The 14,777-nt window shown below is 42.1% G+C and overlaps 1 protein-coding gene across 1 annotated transcript in view; it reads right to left on the reverse strand.

Moving 5' to 3' along the window:
• The window catches only part of LOC130081162 (inactive rhomboid protein 2-like), a 134,825-nt gene that overhangs the window by 75,885 nt on the left and 44,163 nt on the right, over window positions 1–14,777 (reverse strand). The window contains exon 6 of the mRNA XM_056246119.1: window positions 2,037–2,246. Within this exon, the coding sequence (XP_056102094.1) occupies window positions 2,037–2,246 (210 nt within the window). The remainder of the gene's footprint in view (window positions 1–2,036; window positions 2,247–14,777) is intronic.

The raw sequence follows: 14,777 nt of genomic DNA on the forward strand, positions 1-14,777 counted from the left end.
ACCGGGTACCACTCATCTCCACTACAAATAGGAAAAAGAGGCTACAATTTGCAAGAGCTCACCAAAATTGAACAGTTGAAGACTGGAAAAATGTTGCCTGGTCTGATGAGTCTCGATTTCTGTTGAGACATTCAGATGTTAGAGTCAGAATTTGGCGTAAACAGAATGAGAACATGGAACCATCATGCCTTGTTACCACTGTGCAGGCTGGTGGTGGTGGTGTAATGGTGTGGGGGATGTTTTCCTGGCACACTTTAGGCCCCTTAGTGCCAATTGGGCATCGTTTAAATGCCACGGCCTACCTGAGCATTGTTTCTGACCATGTCCATCCCTTTATGGCCACCATGTACCCATCCTCTGATGGCTACTTCCACCATGTCACAAAGCTCTAATCATTTCAAATTGGTTTCTTGAACATGACAATGAGTTCACTGTACTAAAATGGCCTCCACACTCACCAGATCTCAACCCAATAGAGCATCTTTGGGATGTGGTGGAACGGGAGATTCGCATCATGGATGTGCAGCCAACAAATCTGCGGCAACTGTGTGATGCCATCATGTCAATTTGGACCAAACTCCCTGAGGAATGCTTCCAGCACCTTGTTGAATCTATGCCACGAAGAATTGAGGCAGTTCTGAAGGCAAAAGGGGGTCCAACCCGTTACTAGCATGGGGTACCTAATAAAGTGGCCGGTGAGTGTATATTGTATTTCATGTTACGTTTTTGTTAATCTTGATTTCTCAAGAGAGTGAACTGCGATGCTAATAGTCTCACAAACGTGCACGTCGAGTAGTAGTGCACAGAAGGCCAACAGCCAAGGTCAGGATTTCCATAAGATGATACATTAAATTTCGGTTTGTTTTTCACCAAACCCTATCGTCTACCCCTAAAACACTTAGAATATAAAGTGTCGCATGGGATCATTCTGCTTGATGCTGGTCGCTATTCACTGCGATTAAATGGATGAGGGCGAGTGGGACATTTTTTTTAATTCTCCTTTTGTGGTCCATAAAAGAAAGAAGGGTATGTGGCATTAGAACAACACCAGGGTGAGTAAATAATTATTTTCATTTTAGGGTGAACTATCCCTTTAAAGGGTTAGTTCACCCAAAAAATAAAAAATAAATCATCACTTACTCTCTCATGCTATTCCAAACCCATAAGATTTTCATTCATCTTTGAAACACAAATGAGGATATTTAAAATGAAATCTGAGAGATTTATGTCCCTCCATTGAACTTCCAAATTGTCGCTTGAAAAAGTTCACAAAGAGATCTTAAAAACGAATCCATATGAATCAAGCTGTTTAGTCCAAATTTTCTGAAAAGACTTGATGGATTTATATGATGAACAGCTTGAATTCAGGCTTTTTTATTCACATATAAACAGTGATCAGCGATCATAAACAGAAGCTCAATCGTACTTGCTTGACACATGAGAACAAACCTCTTTGGTTCTTGCAGAAGCTCAAACATGCTGTGTAACAAAAAAGAATGAACCTCATTGGTTCTTGCACATCAAACAGTCATGCTGGGCTTCTGTTTACCATTTCTGATGTGTGTGTCGATGAATGTTTATGTGCACAATGTAATGTGAATGTGAATAAATGCCTAAATTAAATCTGTTCATCATATAAAGCTATCATGTCTCTTCAGAACCTAGAGACTAAACCGCTCAATTCATATGGATTAGTTTTAATCTCATTAAGAACTTTTTGAAACATCAAAGTGGTAGTTGCATGGACTGTCAATGGAGGGACAGATTAAATAGATTAAAATATCTTCATTTGTGTTTCGAAGATGAACGAAGGTTTGGTTTGAAATTACATGAGGGTGAGTAAATGATGTCAGAATTTTCATTTTTGGGTGAACTAACCCTTTAAATGTATACACATACAAGTACCTTACCTGGAGGTGAATGCTAACATGCAAAAAATCTTAATTCACTAATTGAACACTAATTAAATCTTAAATACAAAATTATAAATATCTACAGAGGTGTGATGTAAAGACTTTCCATGGTGACAAACACACCTTAAGAAGGTTGGACGCAGCACGGAGGCTCATACGAGCCACAGATTCTCTTTTTCTCCTCGGCAAGCGTGTGTAACCCGAGCGCTGGCTGGTGAATGAGCAGAGAGAGGTCACACCTGGGGTCCAAGGAGAATATGCTGTATGGGGTGTCCGCGGTGGCTCAGACTCTTCATAACGGAACTGCCGCCCACGAGCCAAAGGATCCACAATCTTAAGAGCGACAGAGAAAAAGATAAAAATGATTAATTAGTGATGGCAATAAAATTAAAATACACACATATTAACTGACCAAATGCCCTTAATATCTTGTTAAAGGATTCAAAGCTACATAGAAACTTGAGCATCCATAAACCGAGTATATTAAAGCAATAAGCCCCGCAAAGCCGTGATTTACAGTGAATTTAGAACAGCTAAGGGGTGTTGTTAGGCACGACGCAGAGCGGAGGGTTGCAAAACCCCCTTAGCTGTTCTAAATTCACTGTAAAACATGGCTTCAATGGGCTTATTGCTTTTATAAAACGGTTACTCCATAAAAATATACATTTGACTATTTATTTTATTCATAAAATAAGCACCAGCAACAAAAAATATAACATTATAATCAGTGTTGCCAGATTGGGACGGTGATTTCCAGCCCAAAAGCTCACCAAAACCCGCCCACTACAAGAAAAAACCGCCCAAAATTTTACTGCCAAAATAATGTGATATAATTTCATTACCATGTCATTTAAGGTTGATAAGCACAATTTGTATCTCCTTAAAACAAAATAACGATGATAAAATAAAATAAAAAATAAATAAATTTTCCAGCAAAACAGATCAAAACAGGGCAATAATTAAGGAGAATTAGCCAATATGACTAAAATGTCCATGTGGACACTGTCAAAACGGCAATCAAGAAACGAACCGATGACTTTAACCCTCGGAAGTACACATTGCAGAACATAACGCAGAATTTAGCAGTCAAAACGGATTCATCGTTGATTCAAACCTTTTTCAGCAGCTGTCAGGGACAAGTAGAGTGCAGTCTGGATGGTGTAAAGTTGCAGATGTTTGGTTAGGCTAGTGTGCACATATGACATGGACAGGAATCGTCCCATATTTGATTTCAATTCAAGTCATTCAACTGTGCTCTCCTCTCAGAGTTATATTCACCATAGAGTGATCTCCTTCCACGTGTGCGTTTTTTAGAGTTGCTCACTAATGTACACTCTTTTGTATAGTAGGGCTATATGTCACTTTGCCTTAGCGATCACTTGAATATACAGCTACAACTTCTCGCGCTCAATCGCGTCTGCCTGCGGATCGCTGATTGGCTAAAAGTGCGTGCTCGTCGGTGATGTCAACACTAACGCCAGCTGACTCTGCATGAGCGTGTGTGTGTACAGTAATGTCATGATGACTGATTTTATGGACTACATGCACTTTAGTTTCGTTTTTTTTTAACCAATTAGACTTTAAAATGTAGATGTTTGAAAACCGCCGAAATGATCCCAAACCAGCCCAAATTTTGACTACCCGCCCAAAGCCTTTTTTACCCGCACAATCAAATTCAAAACCACCCAATCTGGCAACACTGATTATAATACATGTAAGTTATAGAGGGAATGCATTAACGTCACTTCCCCGCCGGAACACGCCCTCCTCAGCGGGACTGAGTGGCAGAAGAGCTGCTGCGTGACTGGAGTTAATAGGGGAAACTGCGTTAACGCGAGTAAAACAAACTATTATCAGTTTAAACTAAAAGTTGGACTCAATATAGCGTTCCTTACAACTTATCAAAGATCCAGTGATCCATGGATATTGACATGCAGCCAGGAATCGTGTTTCCTGACATTTATATCTGTCACGGTAGATGTATTCGCTGGTTCCTTCTAGTCTTGTGTTTATGTTGTTGTATGAGTGCACGTGTGCAAGGGGCGTGTCTGTATGTCATTACCTGATCCACTCCAGCTGTTCATCATTACAATCACCAGCTGCAGTTCATCTCACCACGCTTCTTAAACTCACCGCTGTTCTCTCACCTTTGTCAGATCGTTGTTTGATGTTCCCCTGTCTTCTGGTTCGTGTTCCTGCCTGGTGTTTCCTGTTCGTCGTCTTCCGTGTGGATTTGGATCGTCTCACCGTTTGTCTGCACGTCACCGGTATTGACCATCGAAGTCCCTGCGTCACCTATCTCCACCTGGCTCACTGCACCCTGGACTTGTGTGTTTTGTGCTTCTAATAAATATTGTATTATACTTGCGATTGCTTCCTGTGTTTCTGCCTAACATGACAGAACGATCTGACCATGGTATGGAAGCAGCGAGCGCCTCGTCATCCTCACTCGAAGAGTTCATCCATCACAGCATCCGTAGAATGGACTCGCAAGAGAAGGAGATTGGAGATACGGGCCGTGCAGTTCAAGCCCTGGTGACGCAGGTGTCCGAGCTCACCCAGCAGATCCAGCGCCTACGACCTCCCACTGCGCCACCCACACCGGCCGTTCCTCCCGCACCATCAGGAAGCCCCTCCCAGTCAGAACCCCGGCTACCCACCCCAGAGGCATACTCAGGTGAACCGTCATTTTGTAGAGCTTTTTTGACTCGATGTTCTATGCACTTTGCCCTGCAACCTCACACTTTTCAGACCGAGCAAGCCAAAGTGGCGTTTGTGCTGACGCTATTGACTGGGAGAGCGGCACTCTGGGGAACGGCGGTGTGGGAAAACCAAAATCCATGCTGTGCCTCGTTCCAGACCCTCGCCGCCGAGATGAGACTGGTTTTTGACCGTGCGGTCACTGGAAGAGAGGCGGCCAGAACATTGGTCGAGCTACGGCAGGGAAGAAGATCAGTGTCCGAGTTTTCCATCGAGTTCCGGACCTTGGCGGCGGAGTGTGGATGGAACGAGGAGGCGCAGTGGGACATGTTCCTGCATGGGCTGGCTGACCACGTCCAGAAGGAGATCTACGCCCTGGATCTTCCCACTACCCTCAACGGACTCATTGATCTGGCCCTGCGGGTGGACGCTCGGCTGTCCAGAGTCGAGCGTCGAGCCACGCCCACCCGCACACTTGAGGCAGCCGACGGGCTATGATCCAGCGGCAGGGACGTGGTCAGCCCCGTCTACGATCACGAGCCCATGCAGGTGGGTCGAGCTCGGCTTTCCCGGGAGGAGAGGGAGAGGCGGAGGTCCCAGGGCCTTTGCCTGTACTGCGGAGGAGCCGGACACTACGCCTACAACTGTCCGGTAAAAGGCCCAGCCCGATAGTAAACATGAGGCTACTATCGGGTGGGATCTCCGCCAGGAAGACCTCATCCACGACAAGATCTACCTCCACCCTCCTCTCGGTAAGACTAAGATGGTCAGTCCACCAGCACGATTGTCAAGCACTGTTGGATTCGGGGGCCGAAGGTAATTTCATGGACCATAATTTTGCACGCAGATTTCAGATTCCCATCAAACCCCTCCCACAGCAGATTGCAGTTCATGCACTCAACGGACAAGAACTTCCCACCATCTCATTATCCACTGAAGAAATCACTCTCATCACCTCTGGCAATCACTCGGAAACTATTTCATTTTTTATTCTGGATTCACCCCTGGCACCCGTTGTTCTAGGACACCCATGGCTCATTCAACACAACCCCCGAGTGGACTGGATACATAGATCTGTGCTGGAGTGGAGTCAGGAATGTCATAGGTCTTGTCTCGTGTCTGCTTGTTCGTCTGTACCTGTTTCTGTGTTTCAGGAGGAAGCAGGGGATTTGTCTAACTTGCCCGCGGAGTATCTGGACCTGAAGGAAGTGTTCAGTAAGTCTCGTGCTGCTTCTCTCCCTCCGCATCGTCCCTACGACTGTGCAATAGATTTACTCCCAGGTAAGTCTCCGCCTAAGGGCAAGTTATATTCGCTTTCGATTCCTGAAAGAGAGGCTATGGAGAAATATATTTCTGATTCTCTAGCAACCAAGTTCATTCGCCCTTCCTCTTCTCCAGCGGGGGCGGGGTTCTTTTTTGTGGGGAAAAAGGATGGTTCTCTGCGACCTTGCATTGATTACCGAGGGCTGAATAACATCACGGTAAAGAATACTTATCCTTTGCCGTTGATGTCTTCAGCCTTCGAGAGGTTGCAGGGAGCATCCATCTTCACCAAATTGGACTTACGTAACGCTTATCATTTGGTCCGCATCAGGGAGGGTGATGAGTGGAAAACTGCGTTTAACACCCCTAGGGGGCACTTTGAATATTTGGTCATGCCGTTTGGGCTGTCCAACTCCCCAGCAGTTTTCCAGGCACTGGTCAATGACGTGTTGCGAGATATGATCGATCAATTCATATATGTCTACCTGGATGACATATTGATTTTTTCTGCATCTCTCCAGGAGCATGTGCAGCACGTCCGACGAGTGCTTCAGAGGTTGCTAGAGAATGGGCTTTTTGTCAAGGCGGAGAAATGCGATTTTCATGCACAGTCTGTTCCTTTTTTAGGATACATCGTGTCGTCTGAGGGGATGCGGATGGACCCTGAGAAGATTAAGGCTGTGGTGGATTGGCCAAGTCCAGATTCCCGCAAGGCCCTGCAGAGGTTTCTGGGGTTCGCCAATTTCTACCGGCGATTCATTCGCAACTTCAGCCAGCTGGTCGCGCCTCTGACTGCCTTGACCTCCCCCAGAACTGCGTTCAGGTGGTCCGACACAGCCGAGACTGTGTTCAAGAAACTCAAAGGCCGCTTTGTTTCAGCCCCCATTCTAATTACCCCTGATTCATCACGTCAGTTCGTGGTGGAGGTCGACGCATCAGAGGTGGGAGTAGGGGCGGTGTTATCTCAGCGTTCACCTGTAGACGACAAGATGCATCCTTGCGCGTTTTTGTCCCATCGTTTATCTCCAGCCGAACGTAATTACGACATTGGTAATAGAGAGTTGTTGGCAGTCAAGTTGGCGTTGGAGGAGTGGCGTCACTGGTTAGAAGGGTCGGGGGTACCTTTTATCGTCTGGACTGATCATAAGAACCTCGAATATATCAGAACTGCTAAAAGATTGAACTCCAGGCAGGCTCGGTGGGCACTTTTTTTCGGTCGTTTTGATTTTTCTCTCCAATATCGTCCGGGTTCTAAGAACATCAAACCCGACTCACTTTCTCGTATATTTGATTTTTCCGGTCGCCCGTCCACTCCCGAGTGTATTTTACCCGAAACCGTATTTGTTTCAACACTCACATGGGAGGTCGAAGCGAAGGTCAAAGAGGCCTTGGAAGGGGTAACGCCTCCGCCCGGGTGTCCACCGAACCGATTATTTGTGCCGGAGGGCTTACGGTCTGACGTTATCCAGTGGGGTCACAGCTCCAACGTAGCTTGTCATCCAGGAATTAATCGCACTGGATTTCTAGTCAAGCAACGATTCTGGTGGCCACTTATGGCTCGTGACATTCGCGATTTTGTTTTGGCTTGCTCTGTTTGTGCCACGGGTAAGTCTTCCAATCGACCTCCAGATGGGCTACTTCAACCGCTGCCGGTGCCTTCGAGACCCTGGTCCCATATCGCTCTAGATTTTATTACCGCCCTCCCACCCTCCCAGGGTAACACAGTAGTTTTAACTGTGGTGGACCGATTCTCGAAGGCAGCACATTTCATTCCCTTACCCAAATTACCTTCAGCTAAGGAGACAGCGGCTACGGTCGTAGATCATGTCTTTCGGTTACATGGCCTCCCGATAGACGTGGTCTCCGACCGGGGACCCCAGTTTGTGTCCAAATTTTGGCGAGAATTTTGTAGATTACTGGGGGCGACGGTTAGTCTGTCATCTGGGTTTCATCCCCAGAGCAATGGTCAAACAGAGAGAGCCAACCAAGATTTGGAGAGAATGTTGCGATGTTTGGTTTCCAGAAATCCTTCGTCTTGGAGTCAACAACTGTCTATGGTGGAGTACGCACACAACACGTTGCCAGTGTCAGCGACGGGCCTATCTCCGTTTGAGTGTAGTGTAGGTTACCAGCCACCAATTTTTCCCAGTCTGGAATCCGAGGTTGCGGTTCCCTCCGCTCACGCCTTTGTCCAGAGGTGTCACCGCACCTGGACTAGAGCCCGGGAGACTCTACTCCAGGTGGGGGCGCGCACCAAGGCCAAGGCCGATCGCCACCGGTCAAAGCCTCCCGTATACGTCGTCGGTCAAAAAGTGTGGCTTTCAACTAAGAACATTCCTCTTCGCACCGTTTCTAATAAACTTGCTCCCAAATTTATTGGCCCGTTTCCTGTCACCAAGATTATTAGTCCGGTGGCAGTCCGCCTCAAACTACCTCCTGCGTACAGGAGGGTTCATTCCGTGTTCCATGTATCTAAAATCAAGCCCGTTTTTCATTCTCACAATAATCCGCCTGTCCCGGTTCCTCCCCCACCGCGGCTCGTAGATGGGGAGACCACATATTCGGTCAACCGTATTCTGGACTCTAGGCGGAGGGGACGCGGATTTCAGTACTTGGTGGACTGGGAAGGTTACGGTCCGGAGGAGAGAAGTTGGGTTCCTGCTAGGGACATCCTGGATCACTCCCTTATCGATGATTACAATCGGCAGGTAAGGGAGTCTGAGAATGCCAGGAGGCGTTCTTAGGAGGAGGGGTACTGTCACGGTAGATGTATTCGCTGGTTCCTTCTAGTCTTGTGTTTATGTTGTTGTATGAGTGCACATGTGCAAGGGGCGTGTCTGTATGTCATTACCTGATCCACTCCAGCTGTTCATCATTACAATCACCAGCTGCAGTTCATCTCACCACGCTTCTTAAACTCACCGCTGTTCTCTCACCTTTGTCAGATCGTTGTTTGATGTTCCCCTGTCTTCTGGTTCGTGTTCCTGCCTGGTGTTTCCTGTTCGTCGTCTTCCGTGTGGATTTGGATCGTCTCACCGTTTGTCTGCACGTCACCGGTATTGACCATCGAAGTCCCTGCGTCACCTATCTCCACCTGGCTCACTGCACCCTGGACTTGTGTGTTTTGTGCTTCTAATAAATATTGTATTATACTCGCGATTGCTTCCTGTGTTTCTGCCTAACATGACAATATGTGCCTGATTTCGACGCCGGGGAAATAAATGAAGACAATTTGCCTGTAAACGTTTTATATAAATACAATATAGATAGGTCTAAATCCGAGTGATCACTTACATTAATGTTATACTGTATATCATCATATCGTCCAGCCCTAAAACTTGTATAGTTTTTTGTCAGTGTTTATTTAAAAACATCCAATTATGCAGAATATAGTCTGTTCTGTAGCTTTTTGCAGTCTGTAAAAATATACAGTACCTCAGATTTCTGGTCAAATCTAGTTGTACAGTCAATCGCAAAGCTCTTTCCCGTTTTAGATGTGTTTTGTGTGATTTTCACGGCATTCACGCTGAAAACAAATGCTGCCGCTCAGTCTTTTTGCCACTTGTGGGCGTGACCGCATTCACTCCGGCCGACGGTGACGTCATGCGCATACCCTCTATTCCTCCCATAGACATAATAAATACATAGACGCCCTATTGGCCACTGGAGCGTACGTCAACGGCGCCGCCATGTTGGGAATGGCAACTTTCCTATACCTTTCATACCGGGAATTGAGAAAAATGCCAGTTTTTTGCGCTGTTTGGGGCTGTACACATCGCCACACAATTGAAAACAGCTTTCGAGGAATTACCTTTCACAAGCAAGACTGAACGTTTGTTTTTGGTTGTATTTGGTCATGATTTAATTAGTAATAGTAACGTTCAGAGGATACATTTAAAAATACTACTGTTATTGTGTCACGAAATGTAGTTTAAATAGTTTTTCAGTCGACAATGTAGTTGTTTAAAGCTCAAATATGTGGTTTGTTTATAAAGATAGCGCCTATTTAAAAATTTGATCTGACGTTTTCGGAGTTGTAAGATGCGCTCAGCGCTCGTCTACCCCGCCTGGAACAGCCGTACCTCGGCCAGTGCTTCTGAAGTGTTGCCGCTGACTCGGATGTCTGTAGTCTAGTGGTTAAACATGAGATATAATTCGTCTTGTGTATATCTAACGGGCGATCTTTGGTCTCATTAATCTATAAATGGGTCCCTGGTAAATCGTTTTGGCTGAGGGCAAAGTGAAGTTTCATAACTTTATATTTAGGCTATTTTAACGTTGTATCCTGCTGTATGTTTGACTGAAGCTACTTCTGTTATACTGATCAATAAAACTGAAATTTAACAAAAAGAATTAAATATTAAAGTCACTATTTAACTTGTTTTTTATTGTGTATATTCTGTAATTGATATTTCTTATTCTATTGCTATTATTATAGTATTATTAATAAACTACTATTATCAATATTTTTATGATTGTATTATTGTACTTATGATATTATATAATTATACTAATCATTACTATTTTATTTGCTGTATACTATTTGTTTATTTTATTGACTAAACTATTTACTATTACTTCTCACTTTATGTTATATTTACTATTTGCATTGCACTGTAGTTGAACCATAACGTATTATTATAAAGGATCCATCAGTTATCTTTGTTATTGCTAAAATCTGGTCAATCACAGAAAATGCTTTTTCCACAATAAGAAAACTTAAATTATATCTCAGTATGGGGGTCTTCACCATTCTTATCCAAGAATAAAAAGCCAGATACATGACAAGTCTGAGCTTAATTGACCATTCTTTATTAAAAAAATATTTTACAAGTCTAACTATCGAGATTTTAAATAACTAGAGATGGAACTTTTTGTACACCACATACAAACCACTGAAATCGGTTGATAAATGTAAAAACAGTTTGTTTTTATCCAGAAAAAACGCAGCTCCCCCGTTTACTTACATTTGTTCACAGCGCAGTCTTGCCCTCCGCAAAATGGCGGACCCGTTGACGTATCGGAGCAACGTTCCAAAGCGGCCAATAGGGCGTCTATGTATTTATTATGTCTATGATTCCTCCGCCAAGCAATGCAGTTCCAAAGAGGTTGCCAAGCAACACATGCAGCAACAAAGAATCACAAACGGCAGTTGCGCAGTAATACTAATGTAATGCGGTAACAGGTGTATGTTTGTTGTGTAAATTTACAACGGCTTCGAACGCGGCTCAACCAATCAGAATCAAGGACCGGAACTATCCGTTTTATAATTAGTGCTGAACAGTTACTAGCCATGAATATAAATAAAAAATACAAGGCAGAGAAGCCTAGCCCCAGCTGTAAAATGTAGGCAGCACAGAATACCTAAGGAGCAGTCCACACACAGGATATGGTCTTGCATTTAAAAAAACAGCGAAACGGAGTGCATGGGAAAGGAACATAACCCCCGAAAAAGTTGAATGGGTCTTAACATGTTATTTATATCACAATGAAATAAATAAAAGAACAGCGAAACATAACATCAACCTAAGACACCCCATCTAAACCAACAAATAAAAAAACTGTGCAGACTGAATGCAAAAACATGTCCTGAATGAGCTAGGAATATGTGCTTTGACTAATTTCACTCATGTTTAAACTGAAATTTTCAACAGTCGACTAGTCTAAAAGTAAGAAAAAGCCAGATGAGTGTCAAAAACATTCTGTTTTAGTCAATAATTTCGGGGTGTAGTGGATTACAAAACTCACGGTTCGTATCAGGAATGTGACGTATCAAATTTTCATGTCACAATAATTGCTAAAGCTTTTATGACGATATACGGTATTAACACAATATTGAATAAGTTGCAAAAAAAATGTGTCATCCTATAACAGATTTAATAACCTTTTTCATATAACAAAAAGAACTCTGAACATTTAAATACAATAAAATAATGCACAACAATTGTAAGATTAAAGTGCAAAAGAATTATAAAAGAACAACAGGTAACACCAGGAAGATGTTTTGGGTTGAGGGTGCAGAAAGGTATATAAAGTATAGAAATAAATAATATAATATAAGTGAATATAATAATAATAATAATAATATAAAATTAGTGCTGGGCAACGATTAATCGTGATTGATAGCATTCAAAATAAAAGTTTGTGTTTACATAATATATGTGAGTGTACTGTGTATAATTATTTTTTATATATAAATACACACATATGCATACAGTATTAGAAAAATGTGTTATATATAAAATATTTATATATAATATAAATTATATATTATACTATTTATATAATTATACTATACAGTATATACATGCAAATATTTCTTAAATATATACAGGCATACATGTGTATTTATATATACAAAATAATTATACACAGTACACACACATATATTATGTAAACACAAACTTTTATTTTGGATGCGATTAATCGTTGCCCAGCACTATATAAAATATATAAAACACACCAAAACCACGAAGCATAACAAACAATCCCCGAGAACGCTCATTTAAATAGATGGAGCATACAGTACATTTTAGACATAATATAGTGTAACTTGCAATTGTAATGCAAGAAGGAATGTATTTGTAATACACCATTTAAAACCTGACGGCTGATTTTAACGCCAGCTGAAGAGAAAAAAATCCTGTGCATTATCCTCTCAATCCTAATGCACTGGCCCCGCTCCTTCGCTGTGCTCCTCCTCTTTCGCTTTTCTCTATGGAAAACTGGACTTGCATTCAGTCAGACGACTAACGTTATTCATAATACGACGTTTTAGCCGAGGAGAGGTAATTACCAGGGCTGCGTTTCCCAAAAGCTCCCATCCCGTAGCTCCCATCGTGAGCTAATTTGATCGTAGAGAATATTGGTGGCAATGGTCTTCGCTTTTAAGAAACGCAACCCACTAGCACTTATTGCTGTGATGAGTAGTATGTGAATTTATATTATTTAGTTGAATGAGGACATCCTGTCTTCCAGATCTATTTTACTTGGCACAGATTTGATCGACAACATTAGCTTAGCTGCTAAAACATTAGCTGCTAAAATAATGCTTGCTTATCTCTTCTAATTTGGCATTGTTTGTGACTTGATTTAGTCATCATCAGTGAACGCTTTTTGAAGTAATATGATTTTTTTCATTAAAAAAAAATAAAATACTTAAATATGACTCCCAAAGTCACCAGAATTCAATGATTTGGTGTTGTTTTTGCACACACACACACACACAAAAAAAAATACTCTTCACGGGGGGCCATGCCCCCAGACCCCCCTAGAAGGTACTATAGCAACAATTTTGGGGGCCCTGTGCCCTCAAAAATGTAAAATGTATCTTTTGAAATACAATGTGCTTTTACACTTAATTTTAAAAGATACTAGAAATAATGGATTTTTGAAAAATAACATTAACATGACAGTATTTGAACATAGCCTCTGTACATATATAAAGCAAACATAACTGTGTAAAAAAAAATTATCGACTAGTGTGTTCAATGTTGACTATCAGCATTAGTACCGTTTACTCCATAAGTCTCACACATACATACTATGAGCAAATGAAAAGCTGCGGGCTGTAGGCAAGTGATAGGCTTATCTTTAATGATATGGAAATAAAACAAACAGCATTATAAATTCTAAAGCTACTTTCTGTAATGTCAATTTAATGCTTTAATAATTTGTTACAATAACGTCTTAAGTTATCTTCATTTGTGAACTACAAATATTGTGTTACGACCCGGTGACGTGTAGCTCCTACTTCTTAAATTGGATTTTTTGTCTGCCCCTAGGTGGCGTTTTGTTCTGTTCTGTCTTGTTGCGTGTTTGCAGGGTGGAGTTGAGTGACAGGTGCTGTGGATTACCTGTGATCAACAGACTGATAAGAAGACGGCGCTTCTTTTCCAGTGTGGGGGCTTGGTCTTGAGACCTCTCCTTCATCAGTTATTTTGTGTTATTTGTTTTCCTTGTAATACTTTCAAGTTTATTAGGGGCCAAGCCCCGAAGGGGCTGAGGCACCTATTGTATCTGTTAGTTTTCTTATTATTAGGGGCCAAGCCCCGAAGGGGCTGAGGCACCTATTGTATCTGTTAGTTTTCTTATTATTATTATTCCCGGTAGAAGTCTATGGCAGCCCTATGAACCGTAAGTAGGAAAATGATGAAATTTGGCACACTTGTAGTGATGCTAATGAATAGTAAATTTTTGACCCTCTAGGACCAACTCTATAGCGCCACCACCAGTTCAAAAATTCAACATTGAAATGGTTATAACTTTTGAACCATTTGATCTAGAGTAGTGTTTCTCAAACTTTTTCAGCCCAAGGACCACTTTATCTTCCAATTTTTTTCTGAGGACCACCTAACAAAATCCCACTCTAACACGCCCCCAAAAAACAACTAAATTGTAAGGATAAGCTAAATTTAAGTTTAATATGCAACTGTTTCAAGTCAAAAACGAAATATTCAAACACAAATGCAATAATATGATCAGAAATTATTATATGAATTTTATTTCATTTGAAAAAGTAAATGTGAAATGAGCTGCAGCTTAATATGAACAACAAACTGCACATGTGGAAAAAATTAAACATACAGTAACAGCCTAGGTCCCACTTAATGTCATTCCAAAGAGCCATTAGTTTAAAACTGAGGTGGTGGGTATACGAAGTCTATGGTTGTAACTATGGTAACAATAAAATGCTGAAAAAAATGTTCCCCTTAATGTCCAATATCACTGAAATTACTGGGATTTTACCATGGATTTTACACATGGAACAAAAACTAGTACATTACAAAACTAATAGATCTGTAGATTTTATATTTTGAGATTTCCATCTAAAACTTAACGTGAATATTATTGAGACAAGTGGTGCTGCTTCTCACACATCAGTTTCTGAATGTCTGGCTC

Source organism: Rhinichthys klamathensis, unplaced genomic scaffold, assembly GCF_029890125.1.
Source record: "Rhinichthys klamathensis goyatoka isolate OS25496 unplaced genomic scaffold, OSU_Roscu_1.1 h1tg000036l_1, whole genome shotgun sequence".
Classification (NCBI taxonomy): Eukaryota; Metazoa; Chordata; class Actinopteri; order Cypriniformes; family Leuciscidae; genus Rhinichthys; species Rhinichthys klamathensis.